Raw genomic sequence first — 25,626 nt, forward strand, 5'->3', positions numbered from 1 at the left:
GTGTAATCTAGGCTAGGAAGTAGTCAGCAATTTACAAATGTTTCTTCACCTCCCATTAAAAGCAGACATTAAGACACCAGTTAGACACATCTGAAATATTTATTTTGATATTTGAATGTAAACCTAAATTCAAAATAAGATACAGTATAGCCTTAAAAAAAACTACCAGCATCAGTTTACAATTCAAAAAGCATCCGATTATATGACGGCATGTCTGTATTCCAGATTCACACAGTGCACAGATGCTGAATGCAACAGATACCATACCATAATGACCTATGCATTAGTATTTTGTATACATGTTTACATAGATTAAATCCCAACTTTAAATGAAATCTTACTTATGGCAAATTACTGACTGTGTAAATAAAGGACTGTTTTCACACAGTATTTTTACTCCAATAATTACAAGGTCAAAGAAAATCTAATGAAACAGAACATGACGGTTACAAAACGCAAGAGTGACACAGCAACAGTGTACTGTGGTGACACACACAGACATTAAGGCCACCTGAAATCAAGCAGGATGTGAACATAAAGAGGGATGTGGTTGACACGGCAACGCCCCAGAGTGGCAGGACCCTGGGGGGCAGCTCAACAGGACCAAATGCTAAAGTAGTGACAGGAATACGATCACAACAATTAATCTCGTTTTGAGGATAATTAGGTCGTTTTAAATATGTTTATAAATACACAAGGGCTAATATTTTTGTTACTTAACACCAGGCAGTCTGAAAATCTGAGAATCTGACTGCAGGTAGAATGTCAGTCATTTATCACTAATGAATTATATTCATCAAATGGTGATTGTTTGCTAAGCGTCATCACAATTTTGAAAAAACCTGGAAGGCCAACACTGAGCCATATGCAACCGTATATGTGCTCCTGGACATCACTCACATGGACACGAGACAAGCAGCAAACAGGAACAGGCCTAACCCTACAGCTTCTGAAGAACACAGCATGAGAGCTTTACTAGTGTGTACATACTTGGAAGACGAGATAAAGAGAGAATACAGATCACATCACCTTAGACACTGGTCAGCAGAAGGCTGTGGGGATTTACAGTGAAAACATACAGGACACGCTTGACTAATGACGGGGGTTTGGAGTAGAGAGCAGTTGGGTTAGGAAGGGAACATCTGTAACCCTGTTTCCCAGATAGAAGGGAAGATGAAAGGAGATAAAGGAGATACAAACCTTTTCAGTGTAGCTTTGGCAAAAATACAACGATGATCAAATTCACTAAGGGGGAGAACTTTGATATACACATGACCTGGGTCTAATGGACATCATATTACTCCTGAATAGACTTGAAAATAAGCCCACACCTTACACACATACCTGCATATTAATTAGAAAGTAGAAATTCTCACATGTCCACAGTAGCGTAAAACAGTGACAGAGCAAAAGTGTACTGTGGTGACTACCATCACTGACTTGTAGCTTTTGGTATAAAACAATCTAGTTTTCAAAAGTAAAACTAAGAAACATCAAAGAATGTGTAAGTGAAATAAGCACATTCAAATAAAACAGGCAGAGGCAGGATGTGAGTTGCCAAAGCAAAGCTAGTTAAAAACATTAAAATCACTCAAACTTCATTATTGCCTCTAAATTCATTTACACACTGAAGCGTTGCAATTCACTTACACACTAGTAACTCCTCGTAAAAATATATATATATTGTGTTACGTTACATATTGTGCAAAATTAAAGAAACAATTTCATACAGCAATGACTAAACACCCATGTTGGACAAGGTATGTCAATCTAGTCTCTGATCATGATCAGGTACATGTGTTCATATTTTATCTTCAAGTCTTTATCAGACCATTTTAAAAACCAGTTTGCATCATTCTGAATGATTACTAGCAGGCTGAATTAAAAGCAATTTGCAAATGCTCCAAATACCCATTTGTACTATGTGGAGATGTGTTTTATTTTATTATCTTTCAATCCATGTTTTGGAAATAAAACATATAAACTCAGTAAAAATCAGAGTTAAAGGTCAACTATAAAACAGTCTGTTCTCAGTGAGATCTGAACCTATATATATGCTTTATAAAGGGGCATTGTTTCCTACAGGTTTCTGCCTCAGGGGCATGTGGACAATGTGTGTTTTAAAGCACAAATCAAAATCATGTACTTAAATGCATTAAACAAAGTTTAAAGTAAATTACAAATTCTAAGTAATTGTTGAAAATGATACAATGTGCAATATTTAAAATGCCAAGCTGAAAAAGTACTTGAAGTAATTGGAAAACAAAGACGATATGCACTGCATATGGCCCAGTGGTTTGAAGGGTTAACCACATGGACCTACACATCATAATGAACATTATCTCACCTGAGAAAACAAGTCTTCACACCCCCAAAATAAATGTTTAACTTAGAAACAAAACGTCTGCTAGCCTCAAATTACACACATACTGCAACACATACTTTTTTATCCACCTGCTTGTGTGTGTGTGTCTCATTAGAGGGACCCAAAGTATGAAAAAATAAGTTGGTTGGTGCATTGGTTGGAGAATAAAGATGGACAAAGATGCTGTGCAAGTTGAAATCTCTGAGAGATTGAGTGCAAAAGAAGAAGTTAACATGGAACACTTAAACCACCCCCCCCCCCACCTGTTTTTACTTATGGGGTAAACAATGATCCTGTCGTGTACTATTAAAAAAAATATATGATACAATCTGTAAAGTCTAATACTAGCTACGGAAAATAAGCCTATTGCATAAGGTCCTACAAACGACACAAGCGTCATACACTTCCCAAAACGTATGCGTAAAATCTCTCTCTCTCTCGTTCTGTAACTGTCGTTTGTAAGTGAGAGACCTCACGTCACTCGTTATGCTCCTGTGAATGTCCAGCAAGATGACCTGCAGCTTATAACCAAAAACAAACACAAACGAACTGTACTGAAGGGGTAATCCCCTCCACGGGACAGCCGGCAACAGTGCAAGCAAATGAAGGTGCATAAGGAGAGTACCTGAACACACACACACACACACACACACACACACACACACACACACACACACACACACACACACACACACACACACACACACACACACACACACACACACACACACACACACACACACACACACACACACACACACACCTCATTTCCAGTGCCGTTCAGGTTGCGAGACGCACTAATCAGCACGGAAAAAGGAACGATGAAAAACAGTGTCCCCCTGGAGGGACGCCAGCTGAGTATTCCTGCCTGTTCCTGCCCCATCACAGCTGTACCCCCTCAGCAACGCTGCTGGCAGCAGACACAGAATGGCATTTGACTGGCATGAGTGCCTTCAGGCCGGCAGCAGCTGCTGTGGCGCGGGGCAGGACGGCGTGGACCGCAGGAATGTGGTCAGCTGCCGAGCGGCCAATGAAAATGGGGCAGGAGACATTTTCATAGGAGGAAGAGTGGTAGTTGCAGAGACAGAGTAGGACATCTGGGTGGCTCTGAAATAGAGAGAGCTTTTACAAAAGGACCATTACTTCTTAGAAGTCCCCTAGATAGTGAGACAGAGAGAGGAGGAGACACATTTGTATGAGAAGAGATGTGTATGTAATCAGTCTACCCTCCTGTTTGTTTAAAATCACCTTTAGTCTGCTTTCTGTTCCTTAGGGGGAGGAGTATCTGTGTTGGACATCACCATGGTGCTTGTTGCCATGCCACCTGATGCTCTGGCATCGGCCTCACTGAATGTGACACAGCAGATCAGGAATATCACTTATACATGCATCAGTAAACTCGCCTAAACCTACTAGTGCAATCATGTTCCGAAAATAAACACAAAACAACTGTCCAACTAACAATCCACTGTGAGGCTAATACATCACTATATTAGTGTGACAGAACACTTAACACAAATCATTTGGAGTGATTATGCATGCATACTAATGAGTAACCTGTCAGGGGAAGGAAAAGACAACCACACTGTGTGTGTGTGTGTGTGTGTGTGTGTGTGTGTGTGTGTTCTACCTGGTAAACAGTGTATTCATGCTATTGGTATCCATAGTATTGAGCTTGACGGTCTCCTGGTCACTGCCGGTGGTGATCGTCTCCATGATGATCTCACTCCTCTCCTCCTCCTCCTCGCTGTCCGAGCAGCTGGAGCTGGTGTCCGAGGCCACCAGAGGGGCCTTCCTGCCACCGCACACGCTCCACACGCACGCAGCCGAGCCCCGCCCTGAAACGCCACACGCCCCACGCCGCTCACACCCAACACAAAGACGGCAGGACCTCACGGTGAACATGTAAAGAGGAAAACACACTCACCATCTCCGTCTGCTTTCACTTCACCCTCAGAGTCCACCGGGGAGCTGCATCTAGGCCCAGAGTCTGAACTAGGAGACAGGGCAGGGGTTAGAGCCTTTCATTCATCACCAGTGAGGTATGTCTGGGTCTCTGCCAGCCGCGTCCTCACCAGCAGAAGGGCTGGAAGTCGGTGAACGTGGCCCAGCCTTTCTCATCGCTGTCACTCAGCTGAGCCGTCGGGCTGCCCCACACACCGGAACCCGTGTCCAAAGAGACGCTCGCAAAATCAGCCTTAAAGTTAAAGTCGTCCTCAAAACTTGCCACCCAGCCTTGGCCTACTGAAGACCAGCCGCGGGAACACATGACGAAGAAGGGGGAGAGGAGTGGAGGAAGATGACCCACACCATGTCATATAATAAGGAGAAAGATGCCCATTTTTACATGAAATGTTTTTTTGAGCTGTTGCGTGGGAGACTCACTCTGGGTTGGGCTAGCTGGCAGGCCTGCCTCCTGGCCCTGCTTGGTGTCGGGACCCTGCCTGGGCTCTGGAAACAGCTCCAGGTCAGGTGAGGCCAAATCCCTTTCAGCTCCACTCAAAAACTCATTCTTCAGGACACTCGATATCACACCAAATCTGCCCAGGAGTTCAAGCAGCAGGCAGCCTTCACCATCTATTACTGTGTGTGCATGTGTAAGCCAGTAAGTAGACTAAATCAAGAATGTATATTATTTACCGGGTTCTGGACTTTACTTGTGTTGCATAGTTGATTTCCTTGTCCTCCCAAATGTCCTCTTCCTCGTCAGCGTCATCCAACTGCCGAACCTTCTCTTTACTGCAGACACTAAACGCTGAGGCGCTAGACTGGTGCAGGACACAGAATGATGAGTTTAACACCACGCATGCAGCAGCAAAAGACCCACAACAAGACCGACAAAGGGACGAGGAGACAATGACGGAGTAGATTAGTCTCACAGTCGTTATGGTGCATTTCTCCAATCATAATTGGCACAATTGTAAGTGTATTTTTCAAAACAATTTATACAATTGCGCAGTACAAAATCATTTGCTTTTTTTGGTATTTGATATTTGGTATTTGTTCAAAATGAGTGAGAAATTGCTTTCATTATGTCCACCTGGTAGTAAAAACTAGTAAGTAGTAAAATACAAAAAAAGCAAGACTCACACTCTCATCCACCCTCAAACCTTCATCCAGCACATTACATTTGAGTCCTGCAATTCGCTTAAATGTTGCGCTGAAACGGATACAGAAGGTTCAATCACAACCAAACCAAAGTCTGGTGGTCCCATGTTCACACACAGAATTATAACCATGGAACTTCATCCAGTTTAGACAACCACCAAAATCTCAATAGTATGAATTAGAATAAATTGGCTGTAAAATTACTTGATACTGTCGTCACGTTCTCCAAACTCATCATCATTAAATCCAAACTGGTCAACAAAGTTTGCAGTCATTTGCTGTATCTGGTAGTCTGAAAAAACCTATGACACACACACACACACACACACACACAAACGAATGAGACAGGGAAGGGTGGGGCAGGTTTAAACAGGCCTTTCTGCTGTTATATCTGCTGTAATATCAGTGATATCCAGTACATCAGTGTGTGAGGGAACTGGTGTGCAGATTTCTTGGGTCTCACCAAGTCCACAGCATTCCTCTTGTTGGTCTCCATGAGGGTTTCATCAACAAACTTCTGCCAGCGTCCTTTATAGTCAATAGGTAACTCTTAACAGAGTGAGAGAGAGTGAGAGAGAGAGTGAGAGAGAGAGTGTGAGTGAGTGAGTGAGTGAGTGAGAGAGAAACATAATACCATTGCCAAGAGCAATATTTTTTACAAGCAACAATAAGAATTACAAGTCATGCGGGTACCATTTATGAGCTGTGTGATTATCTGGGCTTGGACTGGCTCTTTCTCCACACACTGCACTACTGCATTGGCTATTCTGGTAAGATGCCCCATGTAACCTCTCCTCATGCCCCCCTCAGCCCTGAAAAGCACATATTAATTCATACACTCAAACATTAGCAGCAAACGGTCAGTCAGTGTAATGTTTCCACCGCACTCTTAACCTGCAGCAGAGTTCAGGGCAGTTCTGCTGTTCTTACTGGGTTTTGTCATTCTCCTCCCAAGCGTCCAGGAGCCTCTGCAGCAGCCTGCACTTCTGAAAGAGCTTCACACGCACACAAGAGTTCACAGGATTACGCAAACATCCCTCGTGCAGAAGACTCAACTCTCAGAGACCAAAGTCTCCACTGAACAATCAACATCAGGGTTCTCCTTCCAATAAAGCATTAAAATATTTTATTAAAAAACCATGGTAAATATGCCAATACATGCACACATTTGCAGATAAAGGTATAGTGTTACTATTCTTACTATACTAACTTTAGTCCATCAATGAGATCTGATTAGGGGATGGGACACGTACATGCTTTACCAGGTCTTGGTGTGACAGCATTTCCAAGTTTGCAGTGTCTGCACTGGAAGTGTGTGTGTGATCTGTCCGGGCTGGCTCTGGACTGTCCTGTGTGGGCCCCTCTGGTGCCGTTTGGTTAAGGATGGCAGATACACACTGTTCCACTTGAACATGAAGAAAATTGTTCCACGTGAATTTAAAAAACAGATCCTATGGAGGGCAAGAGAAGGGCAGAAAGGAGGTCCAGAGAGGCCATTAAACAGCAGAGTTGAGTGGGGGGGGGTCATGCGGGTGAGCAGAGCCTCACCAGCAGCAGGTTGATCATGTCCAGTTGGCAGAGCTCGTGGTGGATTCTGGGTGCGTTGGTGCCAAGCAGAGCCGCCACCAGCCTGCAGGCGTGGAGCCGGGCGTTCCCGAAGGGCTCCTCCAGAACGCCCAGGGTGGTCAGCATACTGCACCTCTGCATGCATGAGAACGAGAGTCATCTGCACAACAGCCACATACACGATCCCGTGCCCAGAGACATAGGAGACATGGGAAAATACCTTAGGAGGGTGGAGCAGCAGGTGGTGGAAATGCTTAAGGTGAGGCTGAATGCCCAGCAAGATGGTGTTGTTTACAGTGTAAGACTTCTCCACGCCCTGAGATCCAGAGTCTATCAGCTCCACTCTGTCATGTAAAAAAATATTACATCAGTTAAATCTGAAAGACAGATAGACAGGAGAAAAATGGAGACAGACAGGAAGTTTGTGTACACCACTTGTGTTTCTGATGCTAACCCCAATTTTCGTGTCTCTATCAGTGTGAGTAAAACTTGAGTTCCATTAACGATGCAAGCTTCACTTTGTTCTCGATCAAACATGTTCCTGAAGAGGGCCTCCACATTCTGCTGGCTAGCAAGCACACACACACACACACATCAAGTCAGACAAAACACCCATGTAGAAAACACCAAAACCTGGATGTTCTCACAGCTGCACACGGACACACACACACACACTCACAGCTCCACTGTAGCAAGCAGAGGGTCGGGCTCGGAAGTCTCCTGCATGGCCTGATCACGACTCATGCGAATGATGTCACACAGTGTCTGAGATGCATTTGACTGTCTCTGAGTACAAATATACACATGCACGTTGTCAGACAGAGTCAAACTCTGTTGATCTAGACTGGACAGAAGAAAAAGCATTTATAAACTAACCTCATTGTCACTGCTGGGCTGAATCAGCTCTGTCAGTCTCTCAATAAGATGCTCCTCATTCAGCCACTGAAAATAATTGAAAGGTATGAAAACACCACATGTACATAGACACAAAGAACAATGCACACTTTTTCCTGGGACATTTTAATGAGTGAAAGAGCACTCATTATGCATAAATTTCAGTGCCGTGTTGCTTGAAGGAATCCTAAATGCAGCAGTAGCTACTCACAGTTAAGACTGTCTGTCTGAGGGAGGCAGGTTCAACACAGCTGATGAGACGCAGCAGCAGATCCATCATGGCCGACGTGTCCATGTGCTTCAACACCATCGGAATAAACCCCTCCTTTCTTCTCAGGAAACTGATAGTCTGTCAGAGTCAAAAGGAATGCAGTATTTATTAGACAACACATTAATCTCAATGGAATAACACCAGCTATCAGCTGGTATCAGTATCAGTATATCAGCTAAATTCAATGAGTATGCAAGAGGTACAGGCATTTATATGTACAGAAGAGAATGGACAGCATGCATCTCTGTGCATTTGTGCACCTGTTCTGTTTTCCGGCTAATTAAGTTGCCAAAGGTCTTGCTGAAGAAGGATGCAAGCAGGGGGTTTAGAGGAGGCTCCTGTTCTAGGAAGCTGTACAGTGTGTTCAGGACAGACTCATCTTCGCCTACTTTATCATTAATGATGGATACATCACACGTCAACAACTCACAGGCTGTGTTGGCATGTCTAAGAGAGGGAGAGATTTCCGAAAGAGACATTTGTGTAAGCAACTCCAGCAGAGAACCAAGATGGCAACTGCTATTTTACAAACACAAAATGATCGACGTGTTCTACTGAAAAAGACAAGCCCTTGTTTCCTCTGCCTCCTGCAATTTCTCTGTCCTTACTTGTAGCGCATTTTCTCCTCCCGGTCAGTAGGGGGCTCGTGTGTGATGAGCTGAACAAGCTCCAGCAAGCTGCTCTCCTGGGTAAGGAAGAGTAAGAGGCCCTGGTTCTGAGCCTTACACTCCTGCAGTACGTCGTCCTCATCTAGGAGCTCCAGAAGAGTCACGTCCTCCTTCTCCAACAGCTTCTGCAGCTGAGACGCTGTGTGTAGATCGAACTTCCAGAACATGACTGCTGTCCACACAACAGGGTGCTTAGAGGAGCAAAAGAAGAGGAGAGGATGTGCAGAGTGAGAAAATGTCATTTAACATGGTTAACATAGCATTTTAACCCTTTCATCACCAAACTGGTTGTTTTCAGAACACAGGTGAACAGATTACTGACCTTAAATTAGAGAGTATGTTACTTCAAATAAGGTACAAAGTCCAGAACACAACCATTGGGCTAGACCATAGTGTCAGATGAACTGACTGGTAGCTTGAGGCTTTTCAAGTTACATCACACTACACACACCTGAGAAAGTGGAGAGAGCGGGAGGTGGGGAAGGAAACAAAGAGGGGAGTGTCAGAGGAACAGAACTAGTCCATCAAAGAGAAATGATAGTTAGGACACAGTATGAAACTGTTAGAGGGGCAGTTTGCATACAAGTTACACTTCAGTAGTCTATAGTGTTTTACATAGTGTTTACATTGTTTCCATTGTTTCATAAAATGAAATTACATTTAAGGGGTAAATCATGCAGAGTTTTAACACATCAAATTTATCTAAAGTGATCTAGATGGATTCTGGTGACACAGGTTAACACCAGCCATCGCACTGGAGTGCAGAAAGGACTCTTGTTTTCAAAATGAACACCTCAACAATCTGATGTTGGCTAGAAGAAATATGACCACATAAATATGAAATCTAATGGGCTCCTGACAAGGTTGGGCCATTTTATGAAAGGCTGGCCAACTAATATATTTTGAGAATTTCCGTGTTGCTTCCATTCCATAAAAGCACATGCTGATGGTCTCTGCTGTTATTAAACCTTGATATATTGAACCCAAAGAGTCAATGCGAATGTTGTACCCTGTAACAATTTGTGTTTGTCATGTCAAAGCCAAGAGGTCATTAATGCAAAACAATCTAGGTCATCCACTGATACTTCATCTATCATCTTTATCTATTTATGACTGTTTTTTATAAGTTACTGATTCATGTACAGGATGGCTGTGCACAGAAAATCAACTGAAACAATACATGTTCCTGAATCCAGTCCGCTCTCTGAAGTGAACATGGATCAACGTCAGACCACCTAGCCTGAATTAATCACAAATCTCGAACATACCAAATCAGACAGCACCATCTTGACTTATTTTGCACCCATGCATACACAATTAAGCAAATCAACCCGAAACGTTAATTTATACATACAACCCTGGACTAAGATGCTAATCTACAAAAACATCTAAAATGTTTACATAGGCAGAAACTCGGCTAGAAGAAGAAATTAGTAACCTGGAGATCACAAGCACTATGGTCAGGCACAAGGTGCGGGGGATCAAGGATCATCTTCCCGGGTAGTTGGCTAGTTAGCTGGGTTAGCTAACCTAACGCGATCTTACCATGCGTGCACAAACACAGGCATTTATCAGAACCTATTTTACACTACACAAACAACTATTCACAGCACCTAGCTACATGTCTCTGGCAGAAAAGGGAGAGCGGCCTCGCAAACGCAGATCTTGCTCAATGTCAGGGTGCGATGAGGAAAGACTAGAGTGGTCAGACAACAGTGTGGTCACCATAGTCAGCAACCTTTTAAAATGTCACCACTCACAACACGGACATTGGTTAGCTGACCAACTCCATTACACCAGATTAAACTCTGGGATCTAGTGTCTACATCTACACTGTCAACTGCTGGAGTTGGACAACGTTAGTTTGGTTTAAATGACCCAAGACCAGCGTGCTACTTACATTGACCTGGGTGGCTTTACCTAAAACTACTGGTGGCAGCAAGCTACCACCCAAAGAACAGTTAACATAGCGTTAGCCAATGTGCTCAACGGCGAATGCCCAAACGGGGAGCTAGCTGGTTAATCTTTATAGCTCCAGTGTACCTAACACAACTGACCTGTCTAACCTATCTACCTAACACAACACAACTGACGTGTCTAACCTACCTAACTAGAGTTCACACACGTACAGCCGAGCAGCTACCGAGCACTCACCTCACACCTCCACGACTGGACTGCGCAACAGCGCTGCACCACAACGAATCCCCCTCCAGTCCCCTAACGCATCCCCAATCCAGCACTACACCACTTCAGCTTTTTAGCTTGTAAGCAGTTTGTACATTATTGTTATATTTTTGTTGTTGTTAAAATGGCGGATCTGGTAACGGGTGCGCGCAAACCGCGTGAACCGCCCTGCGCGTTCATTTTTCTAATATATTTATTGGCTGGCGTTTAATGTTATTGATTAACCCCCTTCGCGATGATCCATTAAAATGACCGTGTTAAAATGAATGATCTGGCTTGCTGTGTGGAACTATTCGCACGATCCTAATGTGATTGATATGCATGAAAATATTAACCAACATCACTATGACTTTTTTTTTTATTTAGGGTTAATGTACTTTAGGGTTAAGCTTGTTTTAAGTTTGCTGTTAGACAGCCAGGCAACAGTTAACTGCTCCATACTGCCACAACACAGAAACATTTAGCCACTAGTGCCTAACTTTAGAATTCCCGGTGTCAAATTACAAATGGAACATATCTGAATGATTAATAAACGTAATATTTCCCCGTCGGAAATAAAAACCAAGACGGAAAACCCAAGCGCTTCATCCTAGTTTAGGGACCGTTGACGCATTGCGTGTGACGTCTAAACCGGCTCCTCTCCTCTCCTCTCTCTCTCTCTCCTCTCCTCTCCTCTCCCTCCATCAAACATTAGCCCTCCAGTGTAGTAGTAGTCCTCCTCATCCTCTCTGGTGCTATGGCGAATGTTGTAGACACCAAACTATATGACATCCTTGGGGTGTCTCCGTCGGCCACGGAGAACGAGCTCAAGAAGGTATTTGTCAGATTTGTCAGGCCATTCTCCATTAACACCGGCGCCTCGGTGGGGATGCGGCTAGCTGGCTAGCTAGGTGCGCTAGGTGCGCTAGGTAGGTGTGCTAGCCGCGATATCAGCGCCTCACAGCCGCATTAAGCTAACGTAGCTAGCAGCGCGTGCTAGGCTCGGCACCAACGGTCGGTCGCGTGCGGCCTTTTAAATGTGTCGAGGCGTCCGTTGTGGGACTTGTGTCGCTAACGCAGCAACATCCCCTCCCTTGTTTTATATGTTATTTTTTTAGATGGCTTCAGAAACATTAACTAACTAGCCACAAGACCCGATAGTGGAACATAATCAAACTGATTATGAGGGAACGCATCAGAAAGGAGAGTTGAACCTGTCTGACTAGTACCTAGTACCTGGTAGCAGCTGGCCGACTAGCTGTTACTGTCAGTCGGTACCGAAGTGCATCGTTCGGCCTACCAACGTAACGGGCCTGCGCCACACTAGCGTAAGAGCTTCAGAAACAATAACAAGCGATTGTTTTCAGTTTGCCTGGTGGTGGTCTTAGTGATTAGCCTAAACAAATCTTATATTAAGCCTAAAGGGACTTGCAAGCCCTGTAAACTATCAGGAATATTATGTTGTGTTGAGAATAGAGGTATCGCCGGTTTAACAGAATGCTTGTTTATGGCAGTGTGGTTTAGAGTCTCCAGGGCCAGGTAATATGGCCTTATGAATCGGTAAATGCACTGGCAGTCTTTTATTTTTTGACCCATATTTCATTACTGCGTTAAACACGTCTTAATCTGGTTGCTCATGAAACGAATGGTTTCACAAAACTCCTAACATTCTCAATGCCAGTGAATTTTATATGTACCATAGTGCCATATTAGCCTTGCAATGACCGTGTGACACGATAATTGCTTTAATATACATTTGTTAATTTCAAGGTTTTAATCTTGCATTTTCATGAAGTTAGCTTTCTCACGCATTCTCATTATTTATATTATTTGTGGATTATTTTTTTTTAATACACATTTTTAAATTACCCACCATGCAGTTTGTACGTGTGTGTATTATATGAAAAAGAGACATAACACCTCTCCCTAATGTAAAAGCATATTTAAACCAGTATGGCCTATTTGCATTGCTTAAGGTTAATGAATAGCTGTGGCAATGTGTAATGATGATAGAAGATTAACCAGATGTAAAATGTATAATTTTAATAGAATTAGCAATAATTGTAAGTGTTTTAATTTTAGGCATATCGCAAGTTGGCAAAAGAATACCATCCTGATAAGAATCCTAATGCAGGGGACAAGGTAAGAGATGTATCTTTTAATAAGTGGAAATTGCAGATGTTATATAAGCCTGAAAGTAAGTAAAGTGCATTAGAATTAATTGGCAAAGTGTGTGTGTGTGTGTGTCAGTTTAAGGAAATCAGTTTTGCATATGAGGTGCTAACTAATCCAGAGAAGAAGGAGCTGTACGATCGGTATGGAGAGCAGGGCTTACGTGAGGGTGGTGGTGGTGGAGCCGGAATGGAGGACATCTTCTCACATATCTTTGGCGGAGGTCTGTTTGGCTTCATGGGTGGTCAGAGCACCAGAAACCGAAACGGGGGCCGGCGGAGGGGGGAAGACATGGTGCATCCACTGAAGTGAGTCACTGGGGCAGAAAGTTCGTCCTGGTTTTACCTTAAGAGTAAATGTAAAAGCTTGTGCCATTCCTGGTTTTAAATCGACTCCTTGCCACAATTCTACCTTTTGGGATCTTAAACATCTTGGTGTGCTTATGCGGTACACTGGCATTTCTGAAATCAGCTAAAACTCTTCTTTTTTTTTTTTTTGCCTCCCATGCTTGATTTGAATTATTTACTTATGTTAATTTGTTTTATAGGGTGTCTTTAGAAGATCTTTATAATGGCAAAACTACTAAACTACAGCTCAGCAAGAATGTCCTCTGCAGTGCCTGCAATGGGTGAGAGGCGTTTGTATTCTTTATATACCATCTCACTTCACTGTAGCTGGACTGGAAATAACTTACCACGAAACTTTGCTTGGTGGTTGACTACATTAATCAAGAAGTAATTACTTGGATTCTTTCTGTGTCATTGTCTCATATGGATTAATTGCCTGATGTAATCCCTCTCAGCCAGGGGGGTAAGACGGGGGCGGTACAGAAGTGTGGCACGTGCAGAGGGAGGGGCATGCGCATCATGATTAGACAACTGGCTCCTGGCATGGTGCAACAAATGCAGACTGTGTGTACTGACTGCAGCGGAGAGGGTGAGTGTCAATGGCAGAATTGTTAGGTTTGTGACGAATCCTTCGCCACAGCATTATTGGAACGGATATGTTCAATTTTAACCATTACAGACATTATAGTAAGTGTTTTAGTCACACTAACTGGACTAAGGCGCAGTACTGACGCTTTGGCTCAAGTGATGGCCACAACCATGACATGATTTCAGAACCGACGTCTTTGTGAAAGTGTACTGTTCAGAATATTCTGCCCTTTTGGAGGCATTTATGCACTTTGGTTTTTGATGGGACCGCAGGAGAGGTCATAAGCGAGAGGGACCGCTGCAAGCAGTGTGAAGGCCGCAAGGTGTGCAAGGAGGTGAAGGTTCTGGAGGTGCACGTGGATAAGGGCATGAGACATGGCCAGAAGATCACATTCAGTGGTGAAGCCGACCAGTCACCCAACACTGAGCCTGGAGATATTATACTGGTACTACAGGAGAAAGAACATGAGGTAACTCTCAAAACACACTGGCTACATGTATGTGATCACTCAGTGCAGCTGGTTTGAAAAGAGAAAATTATTATATTATTGAAAAGTGTGTGTGTGTGTGTGTGTGTGTGTCTAGGAGTTCCGCAGAGATGGTAACGATCTGCACATGTGCCAGACGATCGGCCTGGTGGAAGCTCTGTGTGGTTTCCAGCTCACACTCGTGCACCTCGATGGCCGACACCTCCTCATCAAATACCCTGCTGGAAAAGTGATAGAGCCAGGTGCATACATATGGATGTGTGCTCTGTGTGATATGTGCCACCGTACTGCTTGATCTGTAAAAGCACTGCATGTTTGAAAGTCTGTGGAACGGATCAGTGTCTTTCACTGCTGGCAGAGCAGGGTTTGAACGATTCAAGAGAGATTGCAGGCTGCTTTGTTGTGTAGTCACGGAGAAACCTACTATGTAGAAAAGTTGCAGTTCTTCAACTGAGTGGACAAAAACACTGAGAGGAAACCTTGTGACACTGGTGATGTGAATATGCTGTTTCAGGGTCTGTTAGAGTGGTCCGTGGTGAGGGGATGCCCCAGTACAGAAACCCTTTTGAGAAAGGAGATCTCTACATCAAGTTTGATGTGCGGTTTCCAGATAATGGTTGGATTTCCACCGAGAAACTTACGGTAACTGTAATAATAATTACATAAAGTCATTATTTGAATCCTAATTCACGTAGTAACCACCACCTCATGCCAGTTTTATTTATATATATATATATATATATATATATATATATATATATATATATATATGTGTGTGTTTTTTTTGTAAAGGTTTTATGGTTTCAGTGTATGCATCTTTTGTTCTTGTAGGAACTGGAAGATCTGTTACCATCGCGTGAAGAGGTTCCTGTGATCTCAGCTGACACAGAAGAGGTGGAGCTGCAGGAGTTTGACCTCAGTCAGGGGTCATCTGGCAGCCAGCGGCGTGAGGCCTACAACGACAGCTCAGATGAGGAAGGGGGTCCTCATGGTCCAGGGGTGCAGTGTACCCACCAGTAGATTCCCACACGTGTTCACCGCAGTGTTTCTCTTTCGGAAAACTTGATTCCATCTCAGCTGGACAAACTCTTAAAGCCACCCCACTCCGCGACCCCACCCTAACCATTGATTGCATTGTGTCATGGACACAAGACATTTCGCATATGCTAAGACTGAAGTTAAACTAAATACACAATCTTGCATTCAGCACACATCCACTAATTTCAAGTTGATGACAGAAAGCATAGAAATAGTGTTTAAAAAAAGATTTTTTATTTCGTTATCACTTGCATTGTCATGTTAGACTTTTTGCATATCTGTATACATGGTTACTGAAAATTTAAACTTGAAAGTAAGGGAGAAACCGACTTTGTGTATAGGATTTAAGTTATAATTGCCATAAACACAGATGTGCACGCACTCATACGCACAAAGTTGTGAAGCAATGACTGCTGTGTGTATGAATGGGGATTGAGACAGTGACGTTACCACTGTGTAGGTGTTCTGAACTTCAATAAAACAGAATGTGTCGAATTTGTTTCTCAATCATTCTGCTTGTCCTGTAGCAGTCACATATTGTCACCTATGCAGTTTGTCTAGAAGGCACCAAACAGTCCAGAATCTTTGGATTTATTATGATGTTACATGGTATTAACAATATGGCTGGTATTACATTAGCATATTCTGATTATTTCTTCATCTATACTTGCGCACAAAAATAAATGCAAGCCTCTCACTGAAACCCCTACAAATATAGCACGACACCACCAGAAGGCAGTCACTTGCACTCAAACGACATTCCAGAGCACAAAGAAAGGGACCTGTATTCGTTCCTGTGTACTAAAGCCCATCTTCTGTATCGGTCATGTGCTGAGCCGTGGGTGCAAGCAGTTCCTTAAACCCTGCAGTGTTTCTGCGGACACAAAGATTATTTACAGGTATTAATTTAATATATGCGCTACACACACATCTGACACTGCGGGCTTTGTCTGAAGTGACGTTACCTCTCTCTCCTGGACTGTAGGACATATGAACGTTCTCTACGCAGCTGTAGCAGTTTCTCTTTAACCAAGGTCTTCTGTTGCTGCTCATCTTGCTACGGGCCACACACACTTCAGTTCAGTCATGTTACATGGGAATGCATCTGAGTGTCTGCTGCTGTCTGCAGTCTGCTACCTGTTGCAGTGAGCCAGCCAGCTGCTTGAATGTGTCTTCCTGTGTCAGACCCAGCAGGTCCTCATCTGACTTCTTGTTTTGGATGATTGACAGGCGCTGTTGAACCTGAGGGTGGGGATAAGAAGGATATAATCACAGCAAAACACTGTTCATCATCTAATGGTGAATTAAGAAGAGTAACTGCTCAAAAACAGCTTTTCTTAACACAAATTGGTTTTTTAACTTTGCGACAATACATTCTGTGTATGCTCAAAGAACTGGTGTATCTTTGTGGTCTATGTGACCAGCAAGTAGTGATTTGAACTGGACAAGTGAATGTACTTCATATTCACGTAGGCTACTCAAGTATGTGTGTGCATGTTCTCACTCGGTACAGTTGTCTGTCTCTGTCTTGTTGCCATCTGAGCTCCGCTCTCCTCTGGATGTGTACCAGGCTACGCATGGTGGCCTCCCGTTGTAGCTGCTGCTCCTCACCCACCTCACTACCACACACCAGCTCACTCTTCTGCCCCTCACCCACCTCACTACCACACACCAGCTCACTCTTCTGCTCCTCACCCACCTCACTCCCACACACCAGCTCACTCTTCTGCTCCTCACCCACCTCACTCCCACACACCAGCTCACTCTTCTGCTGATCACACACCTCAGTCCCACACACCAGCTCATTCTTCTGCTGTTCACACACCTCACTCCCACACAGCAGCTCACTCTTCTGATGTTCACACACCTCACTCCCACACACCAGCTCACTCTTCTGCTGTTCACACACCTTACTCTCAATTACCAGCTCACTCTTCTGTTTCTCACACACCTCACTCCCACACACCAGCTCACTCTTCTCCTCACACACCTCACTCTCACACACCAGCTCACTCTTCTGGTCCTCAAACACTTGACTGCCACACACCACTTTGCTCTTGTGCTCCTCACACACTGCATTGACCAGTTTAGCCTTGTTTTGGTATATTCGCCCGGCTCCATGTGGGATCTTTGGGCCCGGTTCTGGATTTGCTGGATCCGTGATATTTCCATTTACTGCACTTTCAGCCTGAGAACACCAGTCAAAAAATAGGAAAAAAATTCCCTGGTTTTTTGTGCATTTCAGACTAATTTGTGAAAATCAGAATTTAGTTATTCTGAAAATGCTAAATAAATTGTAACACAAACAGGGAAAGGGAGTAGAGTGAGCTGGTGGTGTCTGAGGTGAGTGTAATCCTAACCGTGGTGCGTGTGGAGTGATCCTGTACACACTGCATGATTGCATCCTTCTCTGTAGTCCGTGTGTGCTCGGGAGAACTGGAGTCCTCTACTTCATTGTGCGCTGTATTTAAGTGAACCTGCTGTGTGTTGGTCAGAAGATCTGCAGGTGTCTCCTCTACTGTCTCTTCCTCTGGTAAACCTGTGGTAATTTCCTGCGAACAAAAACTTGCTTGTCACAAGACATTCAAGGTAATTCTTCAGACTCTGTGTTCAAATGAGTGTGTATGCCTGGTCTTTACTCACACCATCAGCTGGTTTGCTCCAGGCCAGTGTGATCAATGAGTCCTGTTTCTCCACACAAACTACCTCCTCTCTGTCTTCCACACTCCTCTCTCCTCTCTCCGCTTCTCTCCTCTCCTCTTCTCCCCCCATTGTCTCCTCCACTGCTAACTCTCTCCTGCCCTCTGCCTCCTTTATTTTGTCATGTGATACATCTCTTTTTCCCTTCTTTCCTCCCCCTCTCCCCTCTCCCTCAACTCCATAATTGTCCAGGTCCTCCTCATCTCTGTGGCCTCTACCTCCCAGGATCTCTAGATACGGCGCATCTTCAGGGACTAGGACACCACCACACCCTGCGAATCCAAGACAGATACAGCATGACTAGCAGGTCATGACTAGTGGGGGATCACTGGAGATCCTTAGCATAAACAAAGCTGATCACTAGAGTATTAGTGATCAGAGAATAGCTAATGTCTGTGGAAAGAGTAGAGTATTGCGATATGCAATCTGCTAGCAAGGGGTCTTGTAAATGAGCAGATTACCAAAGCAGAGCTCTTGATCTTCATTTAATGATGAAACATCTTGTCCTTCATCTTGCTCAGTCTTCTTCTCATCCTGCCACAGACGCAAGGAACACAGGAACCTTCCTTTCTCCACCACTGCTAAAACACTTTTTCATGTACAATGTATACATTATGTTCTTGATAAATAAACTTAAGTCCACTTAAGTTTTGGTTGTAGCCTTATTGGTCACATACCGTAAGTAACTAATTCGTGCCTCAAAGCTGCTTACCATCAAAGTGGGAGTCTTCACCATGGACACGCCTGGAGAGGTGTGTGTCGGGATGTGTGTAGCGACATGTGACTGTAGTAGCTCATGCAGGCTGTGCAGCTTAGGAACACGGAGCTCATCCTCATATTTCTGAAGCAAGACCATAAGACCACTGGCATCCTGTGGGTGGTACAACCATCATATTAATCAGTTCAATGCTTACTCACTGGCATGCAACTTCCACTTCATAACCTGTGTGTGTGTGTGTGGGGGGGTGTTTGTGTGCGTGTGTGTGTGTGTGTGTGTGTGGGGGGGGGGGGGTGTTTGTGTGCGTGTGTGTGGTGTACCGTGCTTGGAAACGTATGCAGTAGATTCCAGGTTTCATCTTCATGTGCCATCGAGAGCCGTGTGAGTAAGTGAACAGCACAGTCAGCCCAGGAGACAGAGGCAGACGGGTGTCCTGGTCCTGGTCCTGGTCCTGGTCCTCCCAGCAGTGAAGCTTTGAGCTGTCTCAGGCTGGACACACAGCCCTGTCTCAGAGCATCAGCATTCTTCTCTGTCACCTCTGGAAGATACACAGCACTATTTCTAAGGACCAGCAGGATTCTGCTACTATATTTTGAAGGACACTGGCTGGCTATGTGAAGGGTATGCTACTGCCTCACCATAATCATGAGTGGTTCCCTGCAGCTCATCCAGGGAAAGGGTGTGCAGGATATTCAGGAGGCTCCGCCTCTCCTGCTCCTGACACAGCACCAGGCAATGCAGCACAGCCTGTTGGGTCATGGCGCAGAGGAGACCAGATATATAGGCGACTTTGTCCACTGTGAGAGTTTGTTATGGAGCCAGTGTGAGCACCTGTTGTATGCTGCCCGCCGTTCTCCGTCCCTGTCCAATGCTCCTGCTGTGATCCTGCTTCTCCTGCAGCCAAAGCTTTCCTAGACCTTCACTCACTGAACCTCTTGTGTACGGCCTGTAAAAGTGGGACCCCAGTGGAGATACATACGTTAGGTGATCATCAAAAAAAACATATTGGTATCAAGCACATAAGTTGGCCCCTGCTAGCATTCAGAACAAGCTTAATGTTTCATGGTAGGATATCAGTCAAAACCTGAACTGTGTTAAACAAGATATTGGGCCATTTGTCAAGAAGAAAAGTCTGAACTCCTTCTGAGGATGGATGAGGTGAATGTCTGTGTCATACTCCTGCCATACAGGCGATTTCATGTTTAGTGCTGGGCTCGGGGCATTCTCGCTCGGAATTATGGGAACATCATGAGCATCTTTGAACGCGTGAGTGGAGGAAGAGTGTCTGAGCTTGGCCTTTCTTCATAGCACTTTGAGAACTCACACATCAAAGTGATTGCTTAGCAGCTAACCTGACTTCACTATCTATCTTTGGAATTATGAATGAACTACTTCAAAGTTAAGGACTTAATTCATTTATTGTTGCTTCACACCTGTGTGTGTGTGTGTGTGTACATATTTAATTCACTCACCACTTGTCCCACTGTTGCTTGGAGGCCAGCAGTGCTAGGTAAGAGTAAGTTTCTCTCTCTGCCCTTCTCAAAGCCACACACAGACTGAGGTACATCTCTGGCAGGACTGCTCGGTCCACTCTGAAGGGGCAACACACCACAACACCACAAACATCAGCAGGACAAATATCTTGTTAGATAATTATGCAAATCAGGGATCTGTGAACAACCTGTTGAGCAGTGCTGTAAGAGCATCTCTCTCCTCCTGGTAGTGAGACTCCAACTCTGAAAGGAAGACTACAGCTGACCAGGCCTGATCCCTGGGGTTGGACGACCATGCCTGATCCCTGGGGTTGGACGACCATGCCTGATCCCTGGGTTTTACCCACTCAGCACAGGCCTGTAAGACCACCCGATCTTCACTCCTGTCATTGGAGGGATCGCTGTTGAGAGCTTAAGTACTAGTCTTAACGTATCATCAGTATCGGGTGGCTGTTTCAGCTGACTGAAACATTGATTCATGTGTACCTGTAACAACGGAGCGCACCAGGCAGACTGCACAACTGCAGCAGGTCCATGTGGCTGAAGGCCTGTTCGGCTGCCTGACCCAAACCCCACAGAACCTCGGCCTGCTCTTGGGACGACAGTGACTCCCACCGTGCAGCACCTTGGAAAACAGCACAGACCAGTTCCCTGTTCTCTAGACTTCTCATATCGCCTGGTGTGTGTTTAAGCATTATCTAGATGTCATTTAAACAGGGGTATAATCAATTTATGGTGTCAATATCCAAATGAAAAAGGTCCATAAAACCTTTTAATAATCACATATGCCAAATACAATACAAAAATGTATTATATTTCATTATAATATTATACTAGATCTTTAGATATATTTAATGTTAAATAACATAATTAATATAGCGTTAGATCTGCAGTTTAGTAGATACAGTTTGTGAAATTGAACATATATGTTGTATACATAAACATAAATTAGCATAAATATATGTCATAATTATGCATGTCCTTTTTGGGTAGAATGACTGCACTAGTGCTCATATTCTACTTTAGAATTTGGTTGGTTTTTTACTTGTGAGAAACAGCTGCATGAAGAGAAATTAAATATAAGATTACCTGGTCATATAGACTCTGAAGGTTATTGGTACTGTTATTGGTCTGATGAATATATTTGTTAAAAGTGGCTGTGCATACATATACTCCCAACCCACCACTGGCAGGGATTAAGACTCATGTTATGAAGTATGTTATCATCATTATCATTTCCCATAATATTTACAATTATAAAAATGTATTCCATTCTCACCATGTTCAGTTTGAAGCATCTCTTCATAAAGTCGCTCTTTGATGATGTCATATTTATACTGTAGCAGCAGATGAATATCTGAGCTGGTGGGATTCATCCACCCCAGTCGCCTAGCAACAACATTGCTGTGTGTGAGAGAGGGCAGGACACCACATACACCATCAAGCTGGAGCCTGGACAGGGACAGGGACAGGGACAGGGACAGGGACGGAGACAGGGACGGAGACAGGGACGGAGACAGGGACGGCCCTGTAAGATGTGTCACTCACCAAACGTGAATGTTGAGAATGAGGGTGTGTTTGTCTGGGATACATGTGTGTTTGTCTGGGATACATGTGTGTTTGTCTGGGATACAAGTGTACTTAATGGACCTTGTGTAAAGTCTCCTGGTCTTGTCCAGAACACTTGTCACATTCAAGTGCTCTAGGCTGCGTTTCTGAAGGAGACATACACACACACAAACAAACACACACACACAGTATTCATCTAATCTTTAATCACTGCAGTTTATCTGCAGCTTAATCAGAAGTAGGCTATCTGTATCATATCTGAATTTTAATCCTAATCAGCGGTCTAAACAGAACTTTTGAATCTCCCTCTTTTTAGTATTCAGTAGCCTACAGAAAAGTGTCATTGTTATATATTCAAATTTACAAAGTGTTTGGAATTAAGCTAAAAAGTCTTAATAGCTAATAGTTACTATATCACTTACGTTCTGCTGTTCGGAGTTGGATTTTTGCAGTACAAGTTGTGTGTTCACTCCAGCTGAAGTACTGACTGTGCCTGATTTCAACATCTGTAGCTCCCAGTACAGCTATAGAAGCATTTCGTTAGAATTTCTTCCAAGCACAAGTACAATGTATTTCACTAATAAACCTCTGAAATGGTGGCAAAGATCTCTTCAGAACCACTGGCTTAGGGAATTGAAGTCAGTTACCTGAAGGGGAGCGTATGTAAATTAGCATTAACCAGGAGAAAAGACATAAAAGACGTACCTCCTCTCTTCTTTCTCGTTGCTTTTCCATCACCAGCAGCACATGGACAATCTGTTCACCTGGACAGCTTAATCCTGCCTCCTGTTCACTAATCTTAACGCAGACACCAGTGAGAGTCAGTGCACCCCCACTGTCCACAGTGCTTCTGCTTAAATGACTCCTGTCCGATCTCACCTGTGCGATGGCTCTCCGTGTATCGTCCAGGGTAGTTGGGATGAGGAACACCTTCTGGTAGAGTGCACACACATTCTCCACACTGACCTCATCACGCTTGTGCACACCTAGAGTTTCACACAGCAAATGTGCACAGGCCTCCATCTGCAACCATGGAGAAATTAGGGACACGTATACACACTTAAGTCACTGCTGTCCAGTATTTTTTTAGGGAAATGCAAAGCAATAGAAAGAAGTGTCTCACCTGTGCAGCAAGTGAAGCCGTTTTGATAAATTATGGATGATCACAGCAAAGCAGCGTCTGTTGCTTAGGAAACTACAAGTGTCGGGTTGCAGATGTGTGTACAAGTGACTGTTCCCAGAGCCCCCCGGGGCTTGGTCCTGCCCACCTCAGACCCTGTGGTCCTGCGCATCACAAACCCTGTGGTCCTGCTCACCTCAAAACCCTGTGGTCCTGCTCACCTCAAAACCCTGTGGTCTTGCCCACCTTAAACCCTGTGATCCTGCCCACCTCAGACCCTGTGGTCCTGCCCACCTCAAACCCTGTGATCCTGCCCACCTCAGACCCTGTGGTCCTGCCCACCTCAAACCCTGTGATCCTGCCCACCTCAGACCCTGTGGTCCTGCCCACCTCAAAACCCTGTGGTCCTGCTCACCTCAAAAGCCTGTGGTGTTGCTCACCTCAAAACCCTGTGATCCTGCCCACCTCAGACCCTGTGGTCCTGTCCACCTCAAACCCTGTGGTCCTGCCCACTTCAAACCCTGTGATCCTGCCCACCTCAGACCCTGTGGTCCTGCCCACTTTAAACCCTGTGATCCTGCCCACTTTAAACCCTGTGGTCCTGCCCAACTCAAACCCTGTGATCCTGCCCACCTCAGACCCTGTGGTCCTGCCCACCTCAGACCCTGTGGTCCTGCCCAACTCAAACCCTGTGGTCCTGCCCATCACAAACCCTGTGGTCCTGCCCACCTCAGACACTGTGGTCCTGCCCACCTCAAACCCTGTGGTCCTGCCCACCACAAACCCTGTGGTCCCGCCCACCCACCTCAAACCCTGTGGTCCTGCCCACCTCAGACCCTGTGGTTCCGCCCACCTCAAACCCTGTGGTCCCGTCCACTTCAAACCCTGTGGTCCCGCCCACCCACCTCAAACCCTGTGGTCCTGCCCACCCACCTCAAACCCTGTGGTCCTGCCCACCTCAAACCCTGTGGTCCCGCCCACCTCAAACCCTGTGGTCCCGCCCACCTCAAACCCTGTGGTCCTGCCCACCTCAAACCTTGTGGTCCTGTCCACCTCAAACCCCTCATGCTACGTCTCTATTTCATTTTAAGAAGATACATAGTGACTCTGAGAGAATGCTGTTTAATATTCAAATACACAGTGAATCAGATTGCAGTGATAAAAATACAGTGAATATTAGCAAAAAGTATCAGTGCAATAGCAGAGAAATGCCCGTTCAATAACAGTGTTCCATAAAAATACATCATATATATATATATAAAAGTAAAATATATAAAAGTATTACAAATGTAATATTTTCCTGTGGTTAGTAAATAAAGGTAAATAAAGCTCTTGATCCTTTTTTCTGGGATCTCTTCAAGAAATAACACAGTGCTTCTAGATTTTTTCATGAAGATCCACTATATCTCTGCTTTACACATGTAGTCTTATTTCAGATGGGGTGGCAATGACTTACGAAAACAGAGCTGCACAGCAATGACCAAAATACAATATGGTAAATATATTGCTACATATTGCAACAACCATATGGCGTGTCTGGGCTCCGTGGTGAGAAACCAACGTTACCCGGTTAAAGAACATCTGGAGTGTGTGAGACTGCCCAGGATACTCATAGCTCACACGTACACATATACACACACGTGCACATATACACAAACACACACACACACACACACACGTACACAACACACACAAAACACACACACACGTGATTTGTTTTAACACTCATTTGCATATTAGTTTTCATTCATTTCAGTATTACAAAGGCCAACATTAATATAAAGAACAATAAAATGTGCAGATCTAAATATTGAAATATTGCTAAATTATTTAGAATATTGCCAGATATCACCAGCTAATCACCAGAGATGAGCGGCACAGCGTATAACTCTGCTTGATCAAAAATAGCACCATCATCAGTGTAAAACCACTATAATTTTTACTTTTAGACATGCAGTGCAGGTAGAGCAAAGAAAAAGACAGATGATCCCTGAGATGTTCAGGCGCTGGTGCAGCTAACACTCAGAGTGTGTGGGGGTGATAATGGTGAGCACCAGGCGCTCAGGAGCTGCCGTAGATGACTTTGGGGCATTTCTCAGGTGCAATGCAGTGGGCGTTGTGTTCCACCAGCCCCGCTGGGCACTGACAGCCCGGCACGCACGGCTTGAAGCAGTGGGCCTCGATCACACCCAGCGGCACGTCCTTGTTGAAGCAGGTCTTAGGACATGGTGGCCCGCATTCATCAAACACGTACCCGCGCTCCACGGGGCAGCCCACCGCTACGAGAGAGAGGGGAGGAACAGCAGCAATGAGACTCATGGAACCACGAAGTGATGCATGTGTGAGCGTGTATCCGTG

The 25,626-nt window shown here is 44.5% G+C and overlaps 4 protein-coding genes across 11 annotated transcripts in view; 1 reads left to right on the forward strand and 3 right to left on the reverse strand.

The window, feature by feature from the left end:
• Positions 1–80: 80 nt before the first annotated feature.
• Positions 81–11,654, reverse strand: ppp6r2b (protein phosphatase 6, regulatory subunit 2b). 5 transcript variants are annotated; one of them, XM_076992851.1, is made up of 23 exons: positions 11,027–11,654; positions 9,195–9,323; positions 8,813–9,063; positions 8,465–8,651; positions 8,145–8,282; positions 7,916–7,981; positions 7,719–7,825; positions 7,494–7,607; positions 7,260–7,383; positions 7,022–7,174; positions 6,727–6,924; positions 6,404–6,468; positions 6,167–6,285; positions 5,937–6,022; positions 5,678–5,775; positions 5,456–5,525; positions 5,006–5,133; positions 4,751–4,905; positions 4,441–4,606; positions 4,293–4,360; positions 3,996–4,203; positions 3,614–3,712; positions 81–3,472 (listed from the first exon to the last, which is right to left on the reverse strand). In XM_076992851.1, exons 3-22 carry the CDS (start codon positions 9,037–9,039, stop codon positions 3,616–3,618), a joined length of 2,574 nt encoding a protein of 857 aa, XP_076848966.1. In that variant the 5' UTR covers positions 9,040–9,063; positions 9,195–9,323; positions 11,027–11,654; the 3' UTR covers positions 81–3,472; positions 3,614–3,615. The 5 variants fall into 5 exon arrangements, 4 of the variants coding, with proteins under 4 accessions (XP_076848966.1, XP_076848959.1, XP_076848965.1 ...); XM_076992844.1 differs by having other exon boundaries at positions 4,441–4,609; XM_076992850.1 differs by lacking the exon at positions 11,027–11,654 and adding an exon at positions 10,773–11,020 and having other exon boundaries at positions 4,441–4,609.
• Positions 11,636–16,163, forward strand: dnaja2b (DnaJ heat shock protein family (Hsp40) member A2b). Its single transcript, XM_076992853.1, has 9 exons — positions 11,636–11,870; positions 13,118–13,177; positions 13,286–13,515; positions 13,755–13,835; positions 14,010–14,143; positions 14,416–14,612; positions 14,728–14,872; positions 15,145–15,272; positions 15,462–16,163. The coding sequence occupies exons 1-9, from the start codon at positions 11,793–11,795 to the stop codon at positions 15,648–15,650; spliced, it is 1,242 nt and encodes a 413-aa protein (XP_076848968.1). The 5' UTR covers positions 11,636–11,792; the 3' UTR covers positions 15,651–16,163.
• LOC143496701 (uncharacterized) lies at positions 15,946–21,154 on the reverse strand. Its single transcript, XM_076992852.1, has 14 exons — positions 21,066–21,154; positions 20,768–20,962; positions 20,559–20,678; positions 19,918–20,032; positions 19,725–19,833; positions 19,407–19,624; positions 19,081–19,239; positions 18,830–18,902; positions 18,312–18,640; positions 18,029–18,220; positions 17,173–17,856; positions 16,806–16,910; positions 16,634–16,725; positions 15,946–16,542 (listed from the first exon to the last, which is right to left on the reverse strand). The coding sequence occupies exons 1-14, from the start codon at positions 21,113–21,115 to the stop codon at positions 16,470–16,472; spliced, it is 2,514 nt and encodes an 837-aa protein (XP_076848967.1). The 5' UTR covers positions 21,116–21,154; the 3' UTR covers positions 15,946–16,469.
• Positions 21,155–24,374: 3,220 nt separating this feature from the next.
• The window catches only part of kcp (kielin cysteine rich BMP regulator), a 23,125-nt gene continuing 21,873 nt past the window's right edge, over positions 24,375–25,626 (reverse strand). For all 4 annotated transcript variants that reach the window (XM_076992859.1, XM_076992858.1, XM_076992857.1 and 1 more), the window contains one exon: positions 24,375–25,547. In XM_076992859.1, coding sequence (XP_076848974.1) covers positions 25,330–25,547 — 218 coding nt within the window. In that variant the 3' untranslated portion in view covers positions 24,375–25,329. The remainder of the gene's footprint in view (positions 25,548–25,626) is intronic.

This window comes from Brachyhypopomus gauderio, chromosome 2 (assembly GCF_052324685.1).
Source record: "Brachyhypopomus gauderio isolate BG-103 chromosome 2, BGAUD_0.2, whole genome shotgun sequence".
Lineage (NCBI taxonomy): Eukaryota > Metazoa > Chordata > Actinopteri > Gymnotiformes > Hypopomidae > Brachyhypopomus > Brachyhypopomus gauderio.

Excerpts from the sequence above, each read along its gene's own strand:
- ppp6r2b (XM_076992844.1), bottom strand. The coding sequence starts at position 9,039 with ATGTTCTGGAAGTTCGATCTACACACAGCGTCTCAGCTGCAGAAGCTG. Across the intron at positions 7,982-8,144 it reads TCAGACAGACAGTCTTAACT|TGGCTGAATGAGGAGCATCT; the intron begins GTGAGTAGCTAC and ends AATTATTTTCAG. Across the intron at positions 7,826-7,915 it reads AGCCCAGCAGTGACAATGAG|AGACAGTCAAATGCATCTCA; the intron begins GTTAGTTTATAA and ends ATTTGTACTCAG.
- dnaja2b (XM_076992853.1), top strand. The coding sequence starts at position 11,793 with ATGGCGAATGTTGTAGACACCAAACTATATGACATCCTTGGGGTGTCT. Across the intron at positions 14,613-14,727 it reads TACAGGAGAAAGAACATGAG|GAGTTCCGCAGAGATGGTAA; the intron begins GTAACTCTCAAA and ends GTGTGTGTCTAG. Across the intron at positions 15,273-15,461 it reads TTTCCACCGAGAAACTTACG|GAACTGGAAGATCTGTTACC; the intron begins GTAACTGTAATA and ends TTGTTCTTGTAG.
- LOC143496701 (XM_076992852.1), bottom strand. The coding sequence starts at position 21,115 with ATGGACCTGCTGCAGTTGTGCAGTCTGCCTGGTGCGCTCCGTTGTTAC. Across the intron at positions 19,625-19,724 it reads GGGAACCACTCATGATTATG|AGGTGACAGAGAAGAATGCT; the intron begins GTGAGGCAGTAG and ends TGTATCTTCCAG. Across the intron at positions 17,857-18,028 it reads ATCACTCCACACGCACCACG|GCTGAAAGTGCAGTAAATGG; the intron begins GTTAGGATTACA and ends TGGTGTTCTCAG.